Raw genomic sequence first — 27,387 nt, forward strand, 5'->3', positions numbered from 1 at the left:
AAATGCAGGGTGGGGGCACCTGAGTGGCACAGTCAGTTAAGTGTATGACTCTTGGTTTCTGCTCAGGTTGTGACCTCGAGATCATGATCTTCGGGTCATGAGATCAAGTCCCACAGTGGGCTCCATGCTCAACAGGGAGTCTGCTTAAGATTCTCTCCTCTCTCCCTTTGCCCTTCCCCCCTTCTATCTCTCTCTCTCTCAAATAAGTTTTTAAAAATAAAAGAAAAATGCGGGGGGGCATATATACATACATATATATATATATAATGGAATGTTATTTGGCCATGAAAAAGAATGAAATCTTGGGGCACCTGGCTGGCTCCGTTAGTAGAGCATGTAACTCATGATCTCAGGGTTGTGAATTCAAGCCCCATATTGGGTGTAGAGATAACTTAGAAAAAAATAAGAAGAGGAATGAAATCTTGCCATTTATGATAACATGGATGGAACTTGAGACATTATGCTAAGTGCAATAGGTTAGAGAATGACAAATACCGTATGATATCACTTATACGTGGAATCTAAAAAAATAAATAAGGGGCGCCTGGGTGGCTCAGTGGGTTAAGCATTTGCCTCTTGATTTCAGCTCGGGTCATGATCATGAGATCAGGCCCTGTGTTAGAATCCACATTCAGCAGGGAGTCTGCTTGAGATTCTGTCCCTCTGCCTCTGCCCCTCCCCACCACTCACACATGCATGCATGCTTTCTCTCTTTCAAATAAATAAATCTTTAAAAATTAATTAATTAATTAAGCTCATAGATACAGAGAACGGACTGGTAGTTGTCAGAGGCAGAGGGCAGAAGGTAGGCAAAATAGATGAAGGTATTCAAAAGGTATAACTTCCAGTTATAAAAAAGTCATAGGGGCAGTGCCTGGCTGGCTCAGTCAGTACAGCATGCAACTCTTGATCTCAGGGTTGTGAGTTCAGGCCCCACACTGGGTATAGAGGTTTCTTAAAAATAAAATCTTTTAAAAAGTTATGGAGAGGGGCGCCTGGGTGGCGCAGTCGTTAAGCGTCTGCCTTCGGCTCAGGTCATGATCCCAGGGTCCTGGGATCGAGCCCCGCATCGGGTTCCCTGCTCCGCGGGAAGCCTGTTTCTCCCTCTCCCTCTCCCCTTGCTTGTGTTCCCTCTCTCGCTGTCTCTCTCTGTCAAATAAATAAAAATTAAAAAAAAAAAAAGTTATGGAGATATAATGTACAACATGGTGACTATAGTCAATAATACTGCATTGTATATTCAAAAACTGCTAAGACTATAAATCTTAAAAGTTCTCATCGTAAGAAAACAAGTCTACCTGCCTCACGATCCTGTGGAAAACTGACAGGACTAGAGCCACTTTAAAACAGAGTTGGAGGGCGCCTGGGTGGCTCAGTTGGTTAAGTGACTGCCTTCAGCTCAGGTCATGATCCCAGGGTCCTGGGATTGAGCCCCACATCGGGCTCCCGGCTCAGCGGGGAGCCTGCTTCTCCCTCTGACCCTCTCCCCTCTCATGCTGTTTCTCTCTCGCTCACTCTCTAATAAATAAATAAATAAATATTTTAAAAAATTAAAAATAAAAATAAATAAATAAAACAGAGTTGGAGCAGACATTGTAGAGAAACCGCCTTATTGCTTTTGTTTGAACTGGCTGAAACCTTCTGGACAAAATGGTAATTATGTTAAGCAATTGTTTGAGAAGTCACCAGGAGAACAGACACCCTGATTACAAGACTGATTGTTATGGACTTTCTGGGGAAAAAGTCAACAGTTAATGTATAACCCAGAGTAATTTGGCTTGTAAACATAAATAGAAAACCTTTTTTCCCCTTTTATTCAACTCAGGTAATTGCTCCCTACCTCTTCCTCTAAAAACCTGTTGCTTTCACCCGACAAGTGGGAATCCTATTTGGGTATTTACTTGAATTTGTCCTCCCCACAGTGCAATTCTTTAATCCCAAATAAATGCTCATTTGCCTCTCAAAAAAAAAATCTATAACTATATTTGGTGACAAACATTAACCAGACTTATTGTGGTGATCATTTCACAATATATGCAAACATTGAATCATTATGTTGTATACCTGAAACTAATATAATTGTATATGTCAATTATACCTCAATTAAAAAAAAAAACTAAATCAAACATAAAGACAGAAATAGGCAAAAGGATGGGAAAAGACATACTATTCTAATTCTATTCAACAGAAAGCTGAAATGCCTACGTCAATAACAGACAAAATAGATCTAAGATCAAGGAACACTACATGGGATAGAAGAGGGCTATCCCACAATGATGAAAGGGTCAATTTATCAAGTACCTAACAATCCTAAATGTTACTATGCCTAATATCAGAGCTTCAAAATACATGAAACAAACACTGATAGAAGTGAAAGAAATAGACAAACCCACAGATTTAGCGGATCTCAATACCCCCTCTCAATAACTGATAGAACAAGTGGACAGAAATATCAATAAGGATATAGAAGACTTGATCAATATTAACAATCAATGTGATTTAGCATTTATAGAACACTCTACCCAATAACATCAGAGTACATATTCAAGTGCACAGAGACTATTTACCAAAACAGACCATATCCTGAGCCAAAAAGTAAGTCTCAGTAAATTAAAAAGTATTCACATCATACAAAGTATATTCTCTGACCACAGAGATTTAAAATGGAAACAAATAACAGAAAGATATCTGAAAATGCCCAAATACTTGAAAAATTAAGCAACACACTTCTAACACATGGGTGAGAGAAAGATCACAATGGAATTTTTTTTTCAAGTTTTTATTTAGATTCCAGTTAGTTAACATACAGTGTAATATTAGTTTCAGGTGTAGAATTTAGTGATTCATCACTTACATACAACAACCAGTGCTCATCACAAGTGCCCTCCTTAATATCCATCACCCATTAAACCCATCCTCCCCACTCAGCACTCCTCTGGTAACCATCAGTTTGTTCTCTATAGTTAAGAGTCTGTTTTCTGGTTTATCTCTCTCTTTCTTTCTTTTTTTTTTTTTTTTAATTTTTTTAAAGATTTTATTTATTTATTTGAGAGAGAGAGAGAGCACAAGCAGTGGGGAGGGGCAGAGGGAGAAGGAGAAGCAGGCTCCCCGCTGAGCAGGGAGCCCGATACAGGGCTCATTCTCAGGAGCCCAGGTTTATGACCTGAGCCGAAGGCAGATGCTTAACCACCCAGGCATCCCTTTTTTTGGAAATTTTAAAATAATTTGAAATAAATGAAAATAAAAGCTTGACATAAGAAAATTTGTGATATGCTGCTTGAGTGTTTTTGGGTTTTTTTAAAGATTTATTTTATGTATTTTAGAGAGAGAGAGAGAGAGCACGGTGTGGGGAGGGGCAGAGGGAGAGAAAATCTTAAGCAGACTCCGCACTGAGTGCGGACCCTGACGCAGGGCTCAATCCCACAACCCTGAGATCATGACTTGAGCTGAAAACAAAGAGTTGGGAGCTTAACTGACTGCACCACCCGAGGGAGAAGCAAGCTTCCTGCCGAGCAGGGAGCCTGATGGGGGCTCGATCCCAGGACTCTGGGATCATGACCTGAGCTGAAGGCAGATGCTTAACGACTGAGCCACCCAGGTGCCCCAACATTTCCCACTTTCTTAAAAAGCTCTCTAAGGGAAAAAGGGAAATAGCTCTTATTGATTTGAATGCCTATTATGTGCCAGACACTCTCACCAATACTAAGAGATATTATTACATGTATTTAATTTTATTTGATGTAGAGGTCCCTTAATGTTTGAACAGAGAGAACTGAATCAGATTGACCTCATAAGTTAAATAATAGTATAATCTTAGATGAAGAGGCTAAAAGTTATCTTCAACTCATTTTCTAACAATGATTCTAGTTTTAGGGGAGGCTGGCTGGCTCAGTCAGAAGAGCATGGGACTCTTGATCTTGAGGTCATGAGTTCAAGTCCCATGTTGGGTATAGTGATTACTTCAATGAATAAAACTTAAAAAAAAAAAAAATGGGCGCCTGGGTGGTACAGACAGCTGAGCAACCGACTTGGTTTCAACTCAGGTCATGATCTCAGGGTGATGGGATCAAGCCCCATATCAGGCTCCTGGCTCAGTATAGAGTCTGCCTGAGATTCTCTTTCTCTCTCCCTTTGCCCCTGCCCCCCTCTAAAATAAATAAATCTTTTTAAAAACACACACACACAATGATTCTAGTTTTATATTGTACTGCCTTCTATAGAAAAATCTGTTTTTACCAGAGATCAATTCCTACATATTCATATTTTAAACAGTCATCAAGTATATAATTTAAGAAGCAATTCCCCTTGAAAAAAAATACATTTATATCAGAAATTGCCTACTTGCCACTAGAGAAACAAAACTAAAAAGTAGGAACCATTACTAAATGATTATTACTGAAATGAAGATTACTTTTAAAATGAAGAAAATGGATTAAACTAAAATAGAAATCTTTAAAATCATGTTGATAATCAAACTCAAAGGCCTTCAATCACTAAATTGCCAAAAATTGCTTTAAAAGTTGCTTGCAGGGTGCCTGGGTGGCTCAGATGGTTAAGCGTCTGCCTTCGGCTCAGGTCATGATCCCAGAGTCCTGGGATTGAGTCCCGCATCGGGCTCCCTGCTCAGCGGGGAGCCAGCTTCTCCCTCTGCCAATCTCTCTCTCTCTCTCTCTGTCGCTTATAAATAAATAAAATCTTTAAAAAAAAAAAAAAGTTGCTTGCAATTGCTTTAAAACTGCTTTGAAAAGTTTTAAAAACTGGGGCGCCTGGCTGGCTCAGTCAGTGGGGCATGTGACTCTTGATCTTGGGGTCGTGAATTCAAGCCCCATGTTGGGCCTAGAGCTTACTTTAAAAAAAAAAAAAGTTTTTAAAATTGCGTTTTTACAAACAGAATGTAAGACTATTCTAAAGGTGACATAAGCCCAAAACTCAATATCCATACATATACAAAACAAATATCTATAACCTTCTGTTCTAGTAATATTCTTCATATAAAGACAACACTAGGGGTGCCTGGGTGGCAAAGCTGGTTGAGCATCTGTCTCTTGGTTTCAGCTCAGATCATGATCTCAGGGTTGTGAGATCCAGCCCCGAGTCGGGCTCCATGCTCAGTGTGGAGTCTGCTTGGGATTCTCTCTCCCCCTCCCTCTGCCCCTCCTGCTCATGCTCTTTCTCCCTCTCTCAAATAAATAAATCTTAAAAAAAAAAAAAAAAAAAGACAATACTAATACTCACCCCACTATTCCCTTTGCTTTTGTTTTGTTTTTTTGTTTTGTTTTGTTTTGTAGTTTCATTGTGGGGTTTCTTTTTATTTATCCTAATTTGGATTCACTGGGATTTTTCAATCTGCAGATAGTGTCCTTTGCCAGTTCAAGAAAATTAGTAGCCATTATCTCTTCAAATAATGCCTATGCTCTATAAAACAGCCAGAAAACAATTAACAAAATGGCAATAAGTCCATACCTATCAATAATTACTTTAAATGTAAATGAACTAAATTCTCCAATCAAGAGATAGAGTGGCTGAATGGATAAAAAAACAAGACCCATCCATATGCTGCCTATAAGAGACTCACTTTCAGATGTAAAGACACACAGATTAAAAGTAAAGGGATGGAAAAAGACATTCTACGCAAATAAAAACCAAAAGAAAGCTGAAGTTGCTATAGTTATATCAGATAAAACAGATTTTAAGACAAAGACTATAATAAGAGACAAAGGTCACTATATAGGATAAACTAAAACCCACTTCTATTTGTTACACCTAAATTCAAATATTCAATCTAAAAAAAACCACTTCATTATTTTGGCTCTTCTCTACATTCACATGCTGATATACATATTAAAGTATAATTATGTTTGGTCTTATTATTTTAACTCAGGTTTAAAACCTCAAAACCAGGGGCACCTGGGTGGCTCAGTCGTTAAGCGTCTGCCTTCGGCTCAGGTCATGATCCCAGGGTCCTGGGATCAAGCCCCGTATTGGGCTCCCTGCTCCGCAGGAAGCCTGCTTCTCCCTCTCCCAATCCCCCTACTTGTGTTCCCTCTCTCGCTGTGTCCCTCTCTGTCAAATAAATAAATAAAATATTAAAAAAAAAAAAAAGAAACCCTTAAAAAAATAAAAATTAAAAAAAAAAACCTCAAAACCATGATAAAGGGGTTAATCCAACAAGATGACAAAACATCTGTAATTATTCATGCACCTAACACAGGAGCACCTAAATATATAAACCAAATGTCAACAGACCTAACAGGAGAAACAGACAGCAATGCAATAATAATAGAAAACTTTAATACCCTACTTTCATCAATAGATAGATTATTCAGACAGAAAATCAATAAGGAAACATTGGACCAGATGGACTTAACAGACATATACAGAACATTCCATCCAAAAGCAATAGAATATACATTTTTCTGTGGTACACATGGAACATTCTCCAGAATAAATGATGTGGTAGGCCACAAAACAAGTCTTAATAAATTTAAGAAGACTGAAATCATCAAGCATCTTTTCCAACCACAATGGTATAAAACTAGAAATCAACTACAAGAAGAAAGCTAGAAAATTCATAAATATGTGGAAATGAAACAACACGCTACTGAACAACCAACGGGTCAAAGAAATAAAAAAAAATAATAAAAAAAAATCTTAAGATGAATAAAAATGGAAATACAACATACCAAAATTTACAGGATGCAGCAAAAGCAGTTCTAAGAGGGAAGTTCATAATGATAAACTCCTACACTGAAAACAAGATCTCAATAAAAACCACACAAAAACAAACAAAACATTTAACTTTACATACCTCAAGGAACAAGAAAAAGACACCCAAACTAGGCCCAAAGTTAGTAGAGAGAAGAAAATAACAAAGATCAGGTTGGAAATAAATGAGAGAGTAAAAAGAAAACAGAAAAGATCAGTGAAACTCAAGGCTGGTTTTTAGAGAAGATAAAATGTCCATGCCTTATTTTCTCTCTCACCACTTCTTCTCCATTAATTCAATCAAACATAATTATATCTTATCACACTATCCTCCATTTATCTTAACTTCCTGCCAATTTTTCATCTTTTTTCTAAAAGATAAGAATACTTTTTAGAGTGTATTCTAGATAATTTTTTTTTTAAGATTTTATTTATTTATTTGACAGAGAGAGATACAGCGAGAGAAGGAACACAAGCAGGGGGAGTGGGAGAGGGAGAAGCAGGCTTCCCGCTGAGCAGGGAACCCGATGTGGGACTCGATCCCAGGACCCCAGGATCATGACCTGAGCCGAAGACAGATGCCCAACGACTGAGCCACCCAGGCGCCCCTAGATAATTATTTCTAATCTAATCCAGTTTCACTAATTCTCTTTTTAGTTATGGGTAATCTGCTATCAAACCTACCTTCTGATTTCTTGATTTTAATTATTTTATTTTTCTTTTCTATAAACTCTATTTTTTTCATGCCTATAATGTCCCTTTTCACAGCTTCCCTATGCCCTTGGGATATTTCCAAGCTTGTCTTTTATTTCTTCAAACATGGTAAGTGTGTCTAAATCTGTGTTCAATAAATCCAGTTTCTGAGGTCTTCAGAGATCACTTTTTACTATGCCTTCTTTCTCCTGGTTCTCAATTATGGTGCCCTGTTTCTTTAATGCCTGGTTATCTTTGACTGTGTGTCTTAGAAAGTTACTTGAAGAGTTCTCAAAGCCTCCAAAAGAAAACGCTTTCCTCCAAAAGCAAATTCACACTTGTGTCTGTTAGGTGCCTTCTGGAACCAATTTAGACTCAATTCAAGGTTTAAGGTTTCTTGGACTGCCCTGTAATAAGAATTTTGGTAGCAATCTCAATGAGGAATAGCTTCTGGTTTATTAATTATCAATGAAAGGTTTTTCTGGGGGATTTCTTTCCTTCTCTTTTTTCTCCCTTGCTCTGCTCAGGGCCAAGTCAACTCTCCTTGTAATCTCATGAAAGTGGGGAAAAGAGGACATAGGGGAGGAGGACAATTTTTCTTTGGGTTCACCCTTACCCAAAGGATTTATCCCCACAGAGCCCCTATTTTATTGTGGGAAGTGGTTATTACACTTCTGATCATAGGAGGACCTGAATTTTGACTACTTTCCTCTTCATTTTAGGGGGCCGTCAAAACTGAATCTCACAGCTTCCTGATGAAAAGGCATTCAAGGCAAAAGCAGCTTCAAATACTGATCTTAATTCTCTGGCATTCACCTGCAATTTCTCTTCTCTCTTTAACACTTCAATGCCTTTAGGATTTTTTGTTTATATTCTATTCAAATATTTTAGTTGTCATCAGGAGAACTGGTTCAAATAACCTGGCTTCCCACTACCAGAATCAGAAGTCCCATACTTTAGTAATCCTCTTCAATTTGTTAAATGGAATTAATTTTTGAATTAATGCCTCTCAAATTAAATAGGTAAGTCACCTCAAATTCAATTATTTGACCTCTCTGAACATCAGTTTCATCATTGACAATGTAAAGAAGCTAAACCAAATCATCTCTATGATTCTTTACTGTTCTAACATACCAGAATTTATGCATACATATGCAATGTCACTTTTCAGATTGTGAATTCTATCAGCTCATTTAGTAACTATGCCAAGTTACGCTTTATGTTGCTTATTAACAGGTTCTATTCATAGTAGTCAAACGGGAAAAGTTTTCTCACAGTGTTATAAAACTCCAGAATAACAGTAAATAAGACTCACATTTGTTAGAAGGGATCCCTTCTCCATCTTCTCAAACCCAAGAGCCAAGACACAATCTGCCATACCTTGAAAGAAAATGTAATTATTATGAAAAATTAAATTTTCAGACACCTAACAAAACCATTAAATACTTTAATTTATATAAAATGGAAAAAGATGCTATAATCCTACAAAATGTTTAATAAGCGAAAAATTAGGGAAAGTTCTTACATGATTCTATTTCTTTTAAAGATTTATTTATTTATTTGAGAAAAAGAGACAGAGAGCACGAGCTGTGGGGAGGGGCAGCAGGAGAGAGAGAAGCAGACTTCCCACCCAGCAGGGAACCGGTATGGGGCTCAATCCCAGAACCCTGGGATCATGACCTGAGCTGAAGGCAGATGCCTAAGCGACTGAGCCCCCCAGGTGCCCTACATGATTCTAGATAAGAGGAAAAATTAGGAAAGTATTGAATTCTTCTTTTGATTCCCAATATGCTAACAAAACTTTTTACTAATATGGAAATATGATTCAGTGAAAAAGAAATATAAACAGCTAATTTTGAATTTTAAAACACTAAATAAAATTTAAAAAAAAATTTTAAAGGATCCTAATCAAAATCTTAACAGAATTATTTCTGGAGGGAGGGGATGCCTAAAAAAATGATGTTAAAGTTCAACTGAACATCAAAACAGGAATTACTAAAATTTTTCTTTAAAAAAAAAAGAAAAGGAAAAGAAAGGGGTGCGTGGGTAGCTCAGTTGGTTAAGAATCTTGATCTCAGGAGAGAGGAAAGATGGCGGAGGAGTAGGGGACCCTATTTCAACTGGTCCCCGGAATTGAGCTGGGTATCTACCAGACCACTCTGAGCACCCACGAAACCAGCCTTAGATGTAAGAAGATCTGGATCTCTACAAACAGAATATCGCAGGCAGTTGGTTTTGAGGTAGGAAGCAGGGAGCCGTGATTCCGCGGGCAGATATCGGAGGATAAACGGCAGTGGGAGGGTGCCTGGCCCTGGGGATCCTACACCGCAGGTGAGTGACAGCCTCGCGCGCTGCGGACGGGCACAGACTCACAGACCGGTAGTGGCAGGGAAAGGACTTTAGGGCAGCCCCCGGGGCGGAAACCCGGAGCAGCGGGGTCGCGCCTGCGAACTGGGAGCGGCTGGCGGTTTTAGAAGCACACAGGGCAGAGACATGCCCCGACCTGGAGGCAGGACTGGGAGCACTGCAGAGGGGCGCACAACCCAGACGCTGCAGTTTATAGCAGCACGGACAGAAACAGAGACAGTGTGGCCTGGAGGGCTCACTGAAGAACAGACTGTGGTCTCTCTGCTCTAAGGCAGAGGGTTGGAAACGGTCTCTTCTGCTCTGACTGGCGGAAGAGATGCGGAAAGCCGCCAGAGAACAAAAGCCCCCAAAACTGATTTCTGCTGAGCTCATCCCCCGCCACAGGGGGGCAGGGCAACTCCGCCCAAACAGGGTTGCCTGAGTAACAGCGCGGCAGGCCCCTCCCACAGAAGACAGGCTGGGAAAACAAGAGGCCAGCAACCCTAAGGTCCCAAGAAACCAGGTGCATCTTGCTTGGGTTCTGGTCAATAATTTGGACTCTATACACTCCCTCAAACACCCATCAACAGAATGACTAGGAGGAGGAGCCCCCAAAATAGAAAAGACTCAGAGATTATGACTTAATGCTGCAGATTTACAAATGGATGCAGATATAACCAAGATGTCAGAGACGGAATTCAGGCTAGCAATTGTGAAGACAATGGCTAGAATGGAGAAATCAATTAATGGCAACATAGAGTCTCTAAGGGCAGAAATGAAAGCTGAATTGGCAGAACTTAAAAATGCTATCAATGAGATCCAATCCAATATAGATAATCTAACAGCTAGGGTAACTGAGGCAGAAGAGCGAATAAGCAACCTGGAAGAGAATATAATAGATAAAAAGGGAAAAGAGGAGGCCAGGGAAAAACAACTCAGAATCCATGAAAATAGAATCAGAGAAATAAGTGACACCATGAAGCGTTCCAATGTCAGAATAATTGGAATCCCGGAGGGAGTGGAGAAAGAGAGAGGACTAGAAGATGTATTTGAGCAAATCGTAGCTGAGAACTTCCCTAATCTGGGGAATGAGACAAACATTCACATCCTAGAGGCAGAGAGGACCCCTCCCAAGATCAAGGAAAACAGGCCAACACCCCGGCATGTAATAGTAAAACTTGCAAATCTTAGAACCAAGGAAACCATCTTAAGGGCAGTTAGGGGGAAGAGATTCCTTACGTACAGAGGGAGGAACATCAGAATAACGTCAGACCTATCCACAGAGACCTGGCAAGCCAGAAAGGCATGGCAAGACATATTCAGGGTACTAAATGAGAAGAACATGCAGCCAAGAATACTTTATCTGGCAAGGCTTTCATTTAGAATGGATGGAGAGATGCAGAGCTTCCACAACCAGCAGAAACTGAAAGAATATGTGACCACTAAGCCAGCCCTGCAAGAAATATTAAGGGGGGTTCTATAAAAGGAGAAAGACCCCAAGAGTGATATACAACAGCAATTTACAGGGACAATCTATAAAAACAACGTCTTTACAGGCAACATGATGACAATTAATTCATATCTTTCAATAATCACTCTCAACGTGAATGGCCTAAATGCTCCCATAAAATGGCACAGGGTTGCAGATTGGATAAAAAGAAAGGACCCGGGCGCCTGGGTGGCTCAGTTGGTTAAGCGACTGCCTTTGGCTCAGGTCATGATCCCGGAATTCTGGGATCGAGTCCCACATCGGGCTCCCGGCTTGGCAGGGAGCCTGTTTCTCCCTCTGACCCTCTCCCTTCTCATGCTGTTTCTCTCTCTCTCTCAAATAAATAAAAAAAAAAATCTAAAAAAAAAAAAAAAAAGACAGGACCCATTCATATGCTGCCTACAAGAGACTCATTTTGAACCTAAAGATATATCCAGACTGAAAGTGAAGGGATGGAGATCCATCTTCCATGCCAGCGGACCTCAAAAGAAAGCTGGGGTAGCAATTCTTATATCAGACAAATTAGATTTTAAACTAAAGTCTGTAATTAGAGACACAGAAGGACACTATATCATTCTTAAAGGGTCTATCCAACAAGAAGATCTAACAATTGTAAATATCTATGCCCCCAACATGGGAGCAGCCATCTACATAAGCCAACTGTTAACCAAAATAAAGAGTCATATTGATAACAATACGTTAATTGTAGGAGACCTCAATACTCCACTCTCAGCAATAGACAGATCATCTAAGCAGAAAATCAACAAGGAAACAAGAGCTTTGAATGATACATTGGACCAGATGGACCTCATAGATATTTACAGAACATTCCACCCTAAAACAACAGAATACTCCTTCTTCTCGAGTGCACATGGAACTTTCTCCAGAATAGACCACATACTGGGTCACAAATCAGGTCTCAACCGATACCAAAAGATTGAGATTATTCCCTGCATATTCTCAGACCACAATGCTTTAAAACTAGAACTCAATCACAAGAAAAAATTTGGCAGAAATTCAAACACTTGGAAGCTAAAGACCACTCTGCTCAAGAATGTTTGGGTCAACCAGGAAATCAAAGAAGAACTTAAACAATTCATGGAAATCAATGAGAACGAAAACACATCGGTCCAAAACCTATGGGATACTGCAAAGGCGGTCCTAAGGGGGGAATACATAGCCATCCAAGCCTCACTCAAAAAAATAGAAAAATCCGAATTCACCAACTAACTCTACACCTTAAAGAACTAGAGAAAAAGCAACAAATGATGCCTAAGCCATGCATTAGAAGAGAAATAATTAAAATTAAAGCAGAGATCCGGGGCGCCTGGGTGGCTCAGTCGTTAAGCGTCTGCCTTCGGCTCAGGTCATGATCCCAGGGTCCTGGGATTGAGCCCCGCATCGGGCTCCCTGCTCGGCGGGAAGCCTGCTTCTCCCTCTCCCACTCGCCCTGCTTGTGTTCCTGCTCTCGCTATCTCTCTCTCTGTCAAATAAATAAATAAAATCTTAAAAAAAAAAAAAAAAAAAAAAAAATTAAAGCAGAGATCAATGAATTAGAAACCAGAAACACAGTAGATCAGATCAACGAAACTAGAAGTTGGTTCTTTGAAAGAATTAATAAGATCGATAAACCACTGGCCAGATTTATCCAAAAGAAAAGAGAAAGGACCCAAATTAATAAATTATGAATGAAAGGGGAGAGATCACGACTAACACCAAGGAAATAGAAACAATTATTAGAAATTATTATCAACAACTATATGCCAATAAACTGAGCAATCTGGATGAAATGGAGGCCTTCCTGGAAACCTATAAGCTGCCAAGACTGAAACAGGAAGAAACTGACAACCTGAATAGGCCAATAACCAGTAACGAGATTGAAGCAGTGTTCAAAGACCTCCCAAAAAACAAGAGTCCAGGGCCTGATGGATTCCCTGGGGAATTCTACCAAACATTCAAAGAAGAAATAATACCTATTCTTCTGAAGCTGTTTCAAAAAATAGAAACAGAAGGAAAACTTCCAAACTCATTCTATGAGGCCAACATTACCTTAATCCCCAAACCAGGCAAAGACCCCATCAAAAAGGAGAATTTCAGACCGATATCCCTGATGAATATGGATTCCAAAATCCTCAACAAAATCCTAGCTAATAGGATCCAACAATACATTAAAAGGATCATCCACCAGGACCAAGTGGGATTTATCCCCGGGATGCAAGATGGTTCAACATTCGCAAATCAATCAATGTGATAGAACACATTAATAAGAGGAGGGAGAAGAACCATATGGTCCTCTCAATTGATGCAGAAAAAGCATTTGACAAAATACAACATCCTTTCCTGATTAAAACTCTTCAGAGTATAGGAATAGAGGGAACATTCCTCAAGTTCATAAAATCCATCTATGAAAAACCCACAGCAAATATCATCCTCAATGGGGAAAAGCTGAGAGCCTTTCCCTTAAGATCAGGAACACGTCAAGGATGCTCACTCTCACCACTATTGTTCAACATAGTACTAGAAGTCCTAGCAACAGCAATCAGACAACAAAAAGAAAGAAAAGGTATTCAAATGGGCAAAGAAGAAGTCAAACTCTCTCTTTTCGCAGACGACATGATACTTTATGTGGAATACCCAAAAGACTCCACCCCCAAATTACTAGAACTCATGCAGCAATTCAGTAATGTGGCAGGATACAAAATCAATGCACAGAAATCAGTTGCTTTCTTATACACTAACAACGCAACTGTAGAAAGAGAAATTAGAGAAACGATTCCATTTACAATAGCACCAAAAACCATAAGATACCTCAGAATAAACCTAACCAAAGAGGTAAAGGATCTATACTCTAGGAACTACAAAACACTCATGAAAGAAATTGAAGAAGACACAAAAAGATGGAAAAATATTCCATGCTCATGGATCGGAAGAATAAACATTGTTAAAATGTCTATGCTACCCAGAGCAATCTACACCTTCAATGCCATCCCGATCAAAATTCCAATGACATTTTTCCAAGTGCTGGAACAAACAATCCTAAAATTTGTATGGAATCAGAAAAGACCCCGAATCGCCAAGGAAATGTTGAAAAAGAAAAACAAAGCTGGGGGCATCACGGTGCCCGATTTCGAGCTATATTACAAAGCTGTGATCACCAAGACAGCATGGTACTGGCACAAAAACAGACATACAGACGAATGGAACAGAATAGAGAACCCAGATATGGACCCTCAACTCTATGGTCAAATAATCTTTGACAAAGCAGGAAAAAACATGCAATGGAAAAAAGACAGTCTCTTCAATAAATGGTGCTGGGAAAATTGGACAGCCACATGCAGAAGAATGAAACTCGACCATTCTCTAACACCATTCACAAAGATAAACTCAAAGTGGATGAAAGACCTCAATGAGAGACAGGAATCCATCAAAATCCTAGAGGAGAACATGGGCAGTAACCTCTTTGACATCAGCCACAGCAACTTCTTTCAAGATACATCTCCAAAAGCTGGTGAAACAAAAGCAAAAATGAACTTTTGGGGCTTCATCAAGATAAAAATCTTCTGCACAGCAAAGAAAACAGTCAACAAAACAAAGAGGCAACCCACAGAATGGGAGAAGATATTTGCAAATGACACTACAGATAAAGGGCTGGTCCAAGATCTATAAAGAACTTCTCAAACTCAACACCCAAAAACAAATAATCAAGTCAAAAAGTGGGCAGAAGATATGAAAAGACACTTCTCTGAAGAAGACATACAAATGGCTAAAAGACACATGAAAAAATGTTCATCATCATTAGCCATCAGGGAAATTCAAATCAAAACCACATTGAGATACCACCTTACACCAGTTAGAATGGCAAAAATGGACAGGGAAAGAAACAACAAATGTTGGAGAGGTTGTGGAGAAAGGGGAACCCTCTTACACTGTCAGTGGGAATGCAAGTTGGTACAGCCATTTTGGAAAACAGTGTGGAGGTTCCTCAAAAATTTAAAAATAGAGCCACCCTATGACCCAGCAATTGCACTCCTGGGTATTTACCCCAAAGACACAGATGTAGTGAAAAGAAGGGCCATATGCACCCCAATGTTCATAGCAGCAATGTCCACAATAGCCAAACTGTGGAAAGAGCCAAGATGCCCTTCAACAGATGAATGGGTAAAGAAGATGTGGTCCATATATACAACGGAATATTACCCAGCCATCAGAAAAAATGAATACCCAACTTTTACATCAACAGGGATGGGACTGGAGGAGATTATGCTAAGTGAAATAAGTCAAGCAGAGAAAGTCAATTATCATATGGTTTCACTTATTTGTGGAACGTAAGGAATAGCATGGAGGACACTAGGAGAAAGAAGGGAAAAATGCGGGGGGGAATTGGAGGGAGAGATGAACCATGAGAGACTATGGACTCTGAGAAACAAACAGGGTTTTAGAGGGGAGCGGGGAGGGGGGATTGGTTAGCCCGGTGATGGGTATTAAGGAGGGCACGTACTGCATGGAGCACTGGGTGTTATACGAAAACAATGGATCGTGGATCACCACATCAAAAACTAATGATGTCTTGTATGGTGACTAACATAACATAATAAAATTTTAAAAATAAATAAATGAATAAAATAAAAGTTGTTTAATGTGTAAAAAAAAAAAAAAAGAATCTTGATCTCAGGTCAGGTCTTGATCTTAGGGTTGTGAGTTCAAGCCCCACCTTGGGCTCCATGTTGGGCATGGAGCCTACTGAAGGGAAAGGAAGAGAAGGGGAGGGGAGAAGAGGGAAGGGAAGGGAAGGCAAGGGAGGGGAAGAGAAGGGAGGGGAAGGGAGGGGAGGGGAACCGGGGAGGGAAGGGAGAGGGGAGGGGAGGGGAAGGGGGGAGGGAAGGGAGGGGAAGAGAAAGAAAAATAACAAGGTGAGGGGGACAGAAGACACCAGCATTATCAAACAATAACTGTACGACCCAGCAACTGCACTACTGGGTATTTACCCCAAATATACAAATGTAGTGATCTAAAGGGGTACGTGCACCCCAACATTTATAGGAGCAATGTCCACAATAGCCAAACTATGGAAAGAGCAAGATGTCCATCAACAGATGAATGGATAAAGAAGATGCGGTATATATATAAAATGGAATATTATGCAGCCATCAAAAAAAAAACCCGAAATCTTGCCATTTGCAACAACATGGATGGAACTAGAGGGTATTATGCTAAGCGAAATAAGTTAATCAGAGAAAGACATGTATCATATGATCTCACTCCAACTATGGGGAGTGACTGCTAATAGGTTTAGGGTTTCTTTATTCAGTGATAAAAATGTTCTAAAACGAGATTGTGGAGGGGCACCTGAGTGGCTCAGTAGGTTAAGCGTCTGCCTTCAGCTCAGGTCATGATCTCAGGGTCCTGCGATCGAGCCCCACATAGGGCTCCCTGCTCAGCAGGGAGCCTGCTTCTCCCTCTCCCTCTGTGCTCCACCTGCTTGTGCTCCCTCATTCTCTCTGTCAAATAAATAATAAAATCTTTAAAAAATAATAAAATAAAACTAGATAGTGGTGATGGTTCGTAAAATCTGCAATTCTACTAAAAAAGACTGAATTGTATAGTTTCAAAAGATGAATTTTTGGTACATAAATTAGATCTCAATACAGTATAAAGCAATCCCTCTGATGGTCGTGTGGAGAACTGATAAAAGAGGAGAGCAATAACCCCATACCTATTTCAGTACACTAGACAAATAAGCGATCCTTACCACCCTGAATCAGCTGCCGGGCCATAAACAAAGCAGTAGAACCAGTAGCACAGTTATTGTTGACATTTATTATAGGAATTCCAGTCAGTCCCAAACTGTGATAGATAGACCTCTGCCCGCAGGTAGAGTCACCTGTATAGAAAAAGAAACAAAAACTATAATATCTGCAACATGGGAATTTATGAAGCTGCAATGCAACATGATACCACATTATGGGTTTTTTTTTTTTCAGTATTGTGCCTTTGTGCATATAACACAGGCACAACAATAAACTATTGACATCTTATTCAGAAAGTTTTTGCATTAAGCATTATTTACACTCCAAATATGAAAAATCCTCAAAACACAATATATGTGTACTTTCTTTACATGTCACAGACATAGGAGAGTAGAGAAATGACCAAGTAATAGCAAACAATTCAATCTTCTAGGACTCCATGATAAAAAAGGAAGCAATGTTTCATTTCTGCTTCAGATATAAATCTTTTTATTTATTTATTTTTTTATTTTTAAAGATTTTATTTATTTATTTGACAGAGAGAGAGACAGCGAGAGCAGGAACACAAGCAGGGGGAGTGGGAGAGGGAGAAGCAGGCTTCCTGCCGAGCAGGGAGCCCGATGTGGGACTCGATCCCAGGACCCTGGGATCACGACCTGAGCTGAAGGCAGACGCTTAACGACTGAGCCACCCAGGTGCCCCAGATATAAATCTTTAAAACTACATCAATTGATTAAAAGGCTGTGGTTTTCTCTTCATATAAAGGTTCTACAACTTCAAAAAGTTTAAAAGATCCTGTATGGCAGGGTGTTCCAGAAAAACAGTGATCCAAGCTGAATATACATTTGACTCCCTTTCCCAAGTAACACAATCATCAAGGCAGGACATGCTGGAGCAATCTGATGGGAACATGTGAAGGGACAGACTCTCCAGAAGTCTTCAGGGAAAACAGCAAGGTTCAGGACCTTCTTTTCAATAAATACATTGTGCATCTCTTTGACCTAGTAAATTTCCCTTTGAGGATGCTCTTGATATCTTGAAATCTCAAAAAAAATAAATAAACACAGCTAAACACAAAGATTCATCTACAGTAATGCTTACTATAGCCTTTTATGGTAACTAGAAATTAGAAATAATTTAAAATGTCCAATAAATAAATAAATAAAATGTCCAAGAACAGGATATCATTACAATATCCCCAAGACTAGAAAAGCATGCAGTCATGAAAAATGCTGTAAACAGACCGGGGACATTCTAAATGTCATTTAAAAGGCGGTGGATTATATGATATATCTATTCAATGGAATTTTATGTTATCATTTTAAAAAAAGACCAAGGAAGCTCTTAATGATATAATTTGGAACAGTAGCCAAGAACTACTAAGTAAAAAAAAAAAAAAAATCAAGATACAAAACAGTGAGTTTATTATGCTACCATGTGTGTAACAAAAGAAAGGGGAAAAGGGAACTTACACACTCACACATACTTGGATATGTACAAATCACCTCTGCAAAGATATACTAGAAATTAGTGAAATTGGCTTTCTAAGGGAAGGGAACCATGAGACAGGGAGACAGGAATAAGAGTGAGACTCTCCATCATATAACCATCCACCTTTGGTATTTTTGTACCATGTACATATTTTATCTATTCCAGAAAAAAAAAAAAAAACTTAATTGAAAAAATGTTAATGGTACTATAAAAGAAGACTTTTTTTTAAATCTTTTTCTTTTTAAGATTTTATTTATTTATTTTGACAGAGAGACAGAGAGAGAGGGAACACAAGCAGGGGGAGTGGGGGAGGGAGAAGCAGGCTTCCCACTGAGCAGAGAGCCCATCGTGGGGCTCGATCCCAGAATCCTGGGATCATGACCTGAGCCGAAGGCAGACCTTAACGACTGAGCCACCCAGGAGCCCCTAAAAGAAGATTTAATGGGGAATATGAACTATACTAAAATGAGAAAAGTAGGTTACCAAAAAGTACTAGGATCCTTCTTTTTTTTTTTTTTTAAGTTTTATTTATTTAAGTAATCTCTACACCCAACATGGGGGTCAAACTCACGACCCAGAGATCAAGAGTCGCATGCTCTTCCAACTGAGCCAGCCAGGCACCCCAGGACCTTGTTTTCTTTAAGAGAAAATTCTATGTGCATGCAGACTTACATGCATTCATATTCACTGAAGGATACAACAAAAAATTAACGGTAATAACTTCGGGACTGGACAATAGGGTTACAGGTGACTTTTTTCTTGTGTTTTTCTGTGTTTCCTTATTTCTTTCTTTTTTTTACAATTAGTCTATACTCTTTTCCTAGTTAGGAAAAAGTTTAATGAAAAATTTTTATTGGGGGTGCCTGGGTGGCTCAGTGGTTGAGCATCTACCTTCGGCTCAGGTCATGATCCTGGAGTCCTGGGATCGAGCCCTGCAATGGGCTCCCTGCTCAGTGGGGAGCCTGCTTCTCCCTCTCCTGCTCCCCCTGCTTGTGCGCTCTCTCTCTCTCTGTCAAACAAATAAATAAAATCTTTTAAAAAATGTATTGGATACAAAAAAGTCAACGAATACAAATTTTAAGATAACAACAAAAATTTATCTTCTGAATAGTAATTATCTTTACATGGTAGAACTATGGGTAATTTTTTCTTTTTTAAAGATAAACAATGCTTTTTAATTTATCTCCTGTTTTGGCAATAAACAATGGCAAAAAACATATGTTAAACTAGGCTGACACATAAGGGAAATCTAGGAATGATGGAAATAAGTCTGAATTCTGAGTTTGGAGGGTTAAAATTCACAAATGCCTCTGCATTGTTTATGAAGTTGCTGCTAGATTAGGTGAAACATTTTTAAAATATATAGTTTACCACATACCATAAACGTAGCCAATACATGCCTGTTCCACTACTGAATAAGGGATCTGTGCATCAGCTAAAGCCTTCTGGCCTATAAAAACAAAAGGGTTTTATCAAAGAGTGCTTTGAGTATTTGCTTTAGGTGGGTCAAAATTAAGTTTAGAGTTTTCCCAGAGTAGATCTGCCTCTAAATAGTCTATGCTCAATTCAAATGACAAATCCTTCATCAATTCATCTCAGATCTCTCCATTCAGAAGTAAATGTTTCTTCGGCTAAGCTACTACTTTTTTCACACCTCCTTTTTGATACTTAACATTTTCTATTCTAACTGTATACCTAACTATAAATATATTAAATCCCAAAGTCTTAAAGCTCCTTAACCTCAAGGTCCTTACTCATCTCTGTGGCTCCACTGCACATCTAAAGGACAAAATTGGAAAGAACATCATTATTGTGGGGGAGAAGGGGAGACTCCCACAGAGCCCTTTGATGTCCCAGCAAACAGTTGGACAGTACATAAAATCACAGGCCACTGTTTGCCCTGGTTATCTAGCTAAGAATGCCCAAGCTCTTCTCCCTTTGTCCTTCCTAATGAATCACTAGGCAATTGTCTGTATAGGTCCTTCTCCCTTGACTCAGCTTCTTTTTATGGTTCCAAGGTTCCACAATCAAGGCAGATGACACAATAAGTCCAATGTTCAAAGATCTAAATTTTCTATATTACCTGCTTCTTTTGCCAAGTCAGGGTAGTCTCTTGAATTCTCAAGTCCAGGCTTCATGAACTAGAAATACAGAAGGAGATAATAAATAGAAGCAAATATAGTTAGATTTTTCTCACAACAAGCACTGCAAAAATTCATTTATCAATTAATTTAAACAAAAACATACTGAGCACCTAACATGCTCCTAGACTCTGATAATAAATAATATACAGTCGTTGCCCTTGGGGAGCTTCCAGTCCAATGGAAAACAGACAATTATACTATAGTGTCCTTAAGTACAGAATAATTTGGGAAAGAAAACTACCTAGCCTCAGAATGAGGACTAGAAAGGCTTCCCAGAGGAACTGACATTTAAATTAAGTCTTTAAGAATGAGTAGGAGTTAGCCAAGTGATAGAAAAAAAATTCTAGGGCAAAGACCTAGAAGCGAGAGAATATGGCTCAATCTAGGTACTGTAAGCAATTTTATGTTGCAGAAGCTGAAGCACAAATCAGATTCGGCAAGTGACAGGGACAGAAAAGTAACTTAGGACCAAATGATAATAACTACTAACGCTTATTGGGCACTTACTGTGTTCTGCATTATGCTAAGCACTTTTCATGTTTTAACTTACTTAATCCTCACAATAATCCTAAAAGGTAGGTACTATTATTACCATCACTTTACAACAAGAAAGGGTACAGAGAGATTAAGTAATCTGCCCAAGGACACATAGCTAATTAAGTAGTGAAGCTGAAATTTCAGACAGTCTGGTTCTAGAGCTAACTCAAAAGGGAACTTATATGCTTTCCTATGATGTCTCGGCTTTATTCTAAAAACAATGGATTTTTCTTTTTTTTTTAAGAGACTGGGGATGCCTGGGTGGCTCAGTCAGTTAAGCGTCTGCCTTCAGCTTGGGTCATCTCTGAAGTGGAGAGCCTGCTTCTTCCTCTGCCTCTGCACCTCACCCTGATTGCTCTCTCTCTCGCTCGCTCACTCTCTCTCCCTCTCAAATAAATAAATAAATAATCTTAAAAAAAAAGAGAGAGAGAGACAGGAAAAAAAATGAGATACTGCTACACACCCATTAGAATGGTCAAAATCCAAATACTGACAATACCAAATGTTTACAAGGATGTGGAGCAACAGGAAGTCTCATTCATTGCTGGTGGCAATGCAAAATGGTACAGCCACTTTGGAAGACAGTTTGGCAGTTTCTTATAAAACTAAACATCCTCGGGCGCCTGGGTGGCTCAGTTGTTAAGCGTCTGCCTTCGGCTCAGGTCGTGACCCCGAAGCTCTGGAATTAAGTCCCACGTCAGGCTCCCTGCTCCCCACTTGTGCACGCTCTCTCTCTCTCAAATAAATAAATAAAATCTTAAAAAAACAAAAACAAAAACAAAAAACTAAACATCCTCTTAACATATGATCCAGCAATTGTGCTCCTTGGTATTTATGCAAATGATTTGAAAACTTATGTCCACACAAAAACCCACACAGGGATATTTATAGTAATTTTAAATAATTGCCAAAACTTGTAAGTAACCAAAATGTCTTCAGTAGGTGAATAAACTGTGGTAATACAAACAACGGAATATTATATTATTCAGCCCCAAAAAGATATGAGCTATCACGCCATGAAAAGACATGGAGGAATTTTAAATTCATGTTACTAAGTGAAGAGGCTAATCTGAAAAGCCTACATACTGTATGATTCCAACTATATGACATTCTGAAAAAGGCAAAACTATGGAGACAGTAAAAAGATCAGTGGTTGTCAGGGGTTGAGGAAAGGGAGGGATGAATAGGCAGAGCACAGAGGATTTTTAGGGCAGTGAAACAATTCCATATGATACTATAATGGATACATGTCATTATACACTTGTCCAAACCTAGAATATTCAACACTGAGAGTGAACCCATCTTCAGTGATAATGATATGTCAGTGTAGGTTCATTGATTATAACAAATGCCCCACTGTGGTGCAGATTACTGATAGTGAATGAGGCTGGGCATGTGTGGGGGCAGGGAGCATATGTGAACTCTACTTTCTGCTCAATTTTGCTGTAACCTAAAACCTAAAACTACTTTGAAAAATAAAGCCCTATTTTTAAAAAAAGAGACTGGGGGGTGCCTGGGCGGCTCAATCAGTTAGGCATCTGCCTTCCACTCAAGTCATGATCCCAGGGTACTGGGACCGAGTCCCACATCAAGCTCCCTGCTCAGTGGGGAGTCTGCCTCCCCCTCTGCCCCTCCCCCTCCACTCATGCGCTCTTGTGTGTGTGCGCGCGCGCACGCACACTCTCTCTCTCCCTCTCTCTCAAATAAATAAACAAAATCTTTTAAAAAAGAGAGAGAGAGACTGGGATGAAAAGACCTGCATTTTAGATCATTTCAGATGCAATGTGGAGAATGAATGAAGAAATAGGCTGGAGGCAGTGAGAAGGCAGAGGGTTAACGACTGAGCCACCCAGGCGCCCCTAAATATTCTTATACTATTACTTCTTTAACAATTTAAGAAATTATACCACAATCTTCAATATGGGCCAATAAGGATTAGGTCTCTTAGGCCCCCTCACATATACATTTACACTTCCCCCAACCCACTTATACAACTGAATAAATAATTTTTTACTAAATCAGTACTCAGTGTTTACCTTATTAAGTAAATATGTCTCAACACTGGGCCAAGTTGTGTGCTATGATTACACTTCCTTTATGATACAATTTTTTTTTCCTAGAGTTATCAACTGCCTCATTCTTAAAAGTTTTAACCTGGTGCCTCAAAAATTTAAAAATAGAGCTACCCTATAACCCAGCAATTGCACTACTGGGTATTTACCCCAAAGACGCAGATGTAGTGAAAAGAAGGGCCATATGCACCCCAACGTTCATAGCAGCAATGTCCGCAATAGCCAAACTGTGGAAAGAGCCGAGATGCCCTTCAACAGATGAATGGGTAAAGAAGATGTGGTCCATATATAATATGGAATATTACTTAGCCATCAGAAAAGATGAATACCCAAGTTTTACATCAACATGGATGGGACTGGAGGAGATTATGCTAAGTGAAATAAGTCAAGCAGAGAAAGTCAATTATCACATGGTTTCACTTATTTGTGGAACATAAGGAATAGCATGGAGGACACTAGGAGAAGGAAGGGAAAAATGAGGGGGGGGGAATTGGAGGGAGAGATGAACCATGAGAGACTATGGACTCTGAGAAACAAACAGGGTTTTAGAGGGGAGAGGGGAGGGGGGATTGGTTAGCCCGGTGATGGGTATTAAGGAGGGCATGTACTGCATGGAGCACTGGGTGTTATACGAAAACAATGGATCGTGGATCACCACATCAAAAACTAATGATGTCTTGTATGGTGACTAACATAACATAATAAAATTAAAAAAAAAAAAAAGTTTTAACCTTTTGGGGGTACCTGGCTGGCTCAGTCAATAGAGCATGTGACTCTTGATCTTGGGGTTGTGAGTTCAAGCTCCACGCTGGGTGTAGAGATCACTTAAAAATAAATAAATAAGGGCGCCTGGGTGGCTCAGTTGTTACGCAACTGCCTTCGTTCGGCTCAGGTCATCACCCCAGCGTCCTGGCATCGAGCCCCACATCGGGCTCCCTGCTCAGCGGGAGGCCTGCTTCTCCCTCTCCCACTCCCCCTGCTTGTGTTCCCTCTCTTGCTGTCTCTCTTTCTCTCTGTCAAATAAATAAATAAAATATTTAATAATAATAATAATAATAATAAAAGTTTTAAGGGTGCCTGGGTGGCTCAGTTGGTTAAGCATCTGACTTCAGCTCAGGTCATGATCTCAGGGTCCTGGGATTAAGCCCTGCCTAAGGTCCTAGGATTGAGCCCTGCATCAGGCTCCCAGCTCAGCTTCCCCTCTCCCTCTCCCTCTGCCCCTCCCCCTGCTCATCCACTGTCTGTCTCTGTCTCTCTCTCTCTCAAATGAGTAAATAAAATCTATAAATAAATAAATAAAAATAAATAAATTAGGCATCAGCTCTTTCTGCCCACAGTTCTTGTCCCCGTGCTTTAATAAAACAACCATTTTGCACCAATAAATAAATAGATAAGTAAATAAACAAATAAATGAAACTTCAAAAAATAAAAATAAATTAAAGTTTTAGCTTTGTTTAAAGTTTTTATTTAGATAATAAAAGTAAATATATATATTATCCTAATGAATTATTGTAAGGCAAACACTCTTGCCACCACTGACAAAGATTCTCTTCTCCCCTTCTACTCTAGCCAGGCTTCTCTGAGAGCTAAGGCTCCGCCTTGGCCTATAAAGACTTAAACACTAACACAGTTTCTAATAGCTCAAGTCCACATTCCTAGGATGACCCTAGCCCTACTTAAAGTGCCTTAAGGCTACCAAAAACAAGTTACTATTTGTTCCCACAAACACCAGAAGATAAGGTCCCTGTTTCCAACTCCCTGTGGCAAAGTAGGAGCCTAAGTTTGGATAAATGCCAGTTAGCAAACCCAGACGGCTTTCACATGGACCAAGCCCCTCTTCCCACTTTTTATAAGTTTTCACTTCCCTGACACTACTGAGCCCCAGCTCACTCCCTATTCCCTCATTTTCCCTTTAAAACACCCAGTCAGGGGCGCCTGGGTGGCTCAGTCGGTTAAGCGACTGCCTTCGGCTCAGGTCATGATCCCAGGGTCCTGGGATCGAGCCCCGCATCGGGCTCCCTGCTCCGCGGGAAGCCTGCTTCTCCCTCTCCCACTTCCCCTGCTTGTGTTCCCTCTCTCGCTGTCTCTCTCTCTCTCTCTCTGTCAATTAAATAAATAAATAAAATCTTTAAAAAAAAAAAAATAATAAAATAAAACACCCAGTCACCTCTGTATAAATCAAAATTCAGTTGAGTTCACACTGGACTTTTCCCTCTATTCCCAATAATATATTACTGATGAAAACTTTCCTAATTACCTAATGTAAGGTAATCCTTACCTAGTGTGTGCCATTCCTTATCTTTGATACCACCACCCACACAAAAAACTGAACTTGGCCTTCTACTGCAGAAACTCCTCTAAGCACTCTTTCTCAATCTCAGTCTCTACTCCACCCCCATAGTAGTTACTATCCTCACTCCTACAGTAATCACTTTCTTGTAATATTTCATAATTTTATCATCCAAGTATGTATCTATAGACACTACAGTTTAGTCTTGCCTGTTTATGAAAATTTTATGGGTCTTTTAATTCTTTTTTAATCTACAGGTCCTCCTCCACTACTTTGTTTTCCTCTCAATATATCTATTTAAGAACCTGTAACATTTGACCTAGAGCTTCCCCAAATAAGTGTTGCTTTAGCAAACTTGTTTCAGTTGTGTGTGTGTGTGTGTGTGTGTGTGTGTGTGTGTGTATGAGGTTGTAATGTAAGGTGTATTTCTTCTGTGGGTCATGAAATTATCTCACATAAAATTATTAGAAAAATTAAGTGCTTAATTATTTGGTCCTAACTACAAGGGCACCAGAATTTAAAAAAAAAAAAAAAAAGGTAACCAGAATAACTTAGAGCAATATGAAGAAATAGAAATAAAAAAATATAGGACTTGGACTCTGCTATAGACTGAATGTCTGTGTCCTCCTAAAATTCATATATTGAAATCTAATCCCCAATGTGATTGAATGATTGAGGTGGGGCCCTTGGGAGGTCATAATGATGGAGCCTTTACAAATGGTATTAATACACTTATAAAAGAGACCCCAGAGAGTGACCTCACCCCTTCTGCCTATGAGGACACAGCAAGAACACAGCTGTCCATGCTCCAGAAAGCAAGACCTCACAAGACACTGAATCTGCCAGTGTCTTGACCTCAGACTTCCCAGCTTCCAGAACTGTGGGAAATAAATATTTGTTTTTTAAGCTATCCACTCTGTTTGTATTGCTGTTATATTGCAGCCAAAACAGATGAAGTCAGATCATTTCTTGAAATCGGTAGAACGAAAATCTATGAAAAAAGGGCATATGGGAAGGTAGGCAGCATAAGCAAAGGGCCTTGGCCTGCTATCAGCCTGGTAGTAGTGCTGATTTAGTTGTATTAAAACCTGTTGACATCCACCATAGGAATTCTAACTTATTTCCTACACTGATAATAAAACCTTATTAAGGGAACTTCAAGTTGTATCGGGAACTCAGCTATTCAAATTAAGAACCATAACACAGGAACCCAACCATTAGAGATTTACTAATAGAGCTTAAAGTATTATCTAGTAAGTTTCTCCCTCTACATCAAACCCTGCCCCAAGTTCCAAAATATCTAACCTAGAAGGAACTGGAATAAGTACATTAATAAAGCTGTTCTTCACACTCCCAATCTCTTCCCTCAATACTGTAACTAATACTGCCCACACCTCCACCTCCTAACTTGGAAAAAGAAAACAAACTATTTCCCAAAGGGTTAGAAAGTTCTGTGCTTTTCTACACAGCCAATATAATCAGATATTCAACAGCCAATGGAGGACCTGACTGCATGAATGTCATACTTAAAAAGCTTCTACTGTCCACCTATATTAGAAGTCCCCTCTCCCATGAAACAATAGGATGAACTCCAAGTATCTGCTTTATAATGATTAGTTGACTTTTCTACTCACATGTTTTGATCAAAGTATGTACTCTCACCCCATTTGGTAAGATAACAAAAACTTTAAGGCTGTTTTCTCAGAAACAGAACTTTCCCTTAGAAAGTCTCTTTCACAAAGTATATCCATTTAGTACTATCTAACATTCATTAGGATCTTCAGGCACCAGGCATTTTCAAGGTGTTACAGATACAGCAACGAATTAGACATGGTACTCACCTTGGAGGAGCTTACATACTAAGGAAGAATAT

At 39.4% G+C, this 27,387-nt stretch overlaps 1 protein-coding gene across 1 annotated transcript in view; it reads right to left on the minus strand.

Annotated features, from left to right (window-relative positions):
- SCP2 (sterol carrier protein 2) overlaps positions 1–27,387 on the minus strand; it is a 112,044-nt gene that overhangs the window by 83,107 nt on the left and 1,550 nt on the right. Inside the window, exons 2-5 of the mRNA XM_078073140.1 lie at positions 20,555–20,612; positions 19,850–19,921; positions 16,983–17,114; positions 8,714–8,778 (exon numbers count right to left, since the gene is read on the minus strand). Of these exons, the coding sequence (XP_077929266.1) occupies positions 8,714–8,778; positions 16,983–17,114; positions 19,850–19,921; positions 20,555–20,612 (327 nt within the window). The remainder of the gene's footprint in view (positions 1–8,713; positions 8,779–16,982; positions 17,115–19,849; positions 19,922–20,554; positions 20,613–27,387) is intronic.

The sequence above is a fragment of the Halichoerus grypus genome, chromosome 5, assembly GCF_964656455.1.
Source record: "Halichoerus grypus chromosome 5, mHalGry1.hap1.1, whole genome shotgun sequence".
Lineage (NCBI taxonomy): Eukaryota > Metazoa > Chordata > Mammalia > Carnivora > Phocidae > Halichoerus > Halichoerus grypus.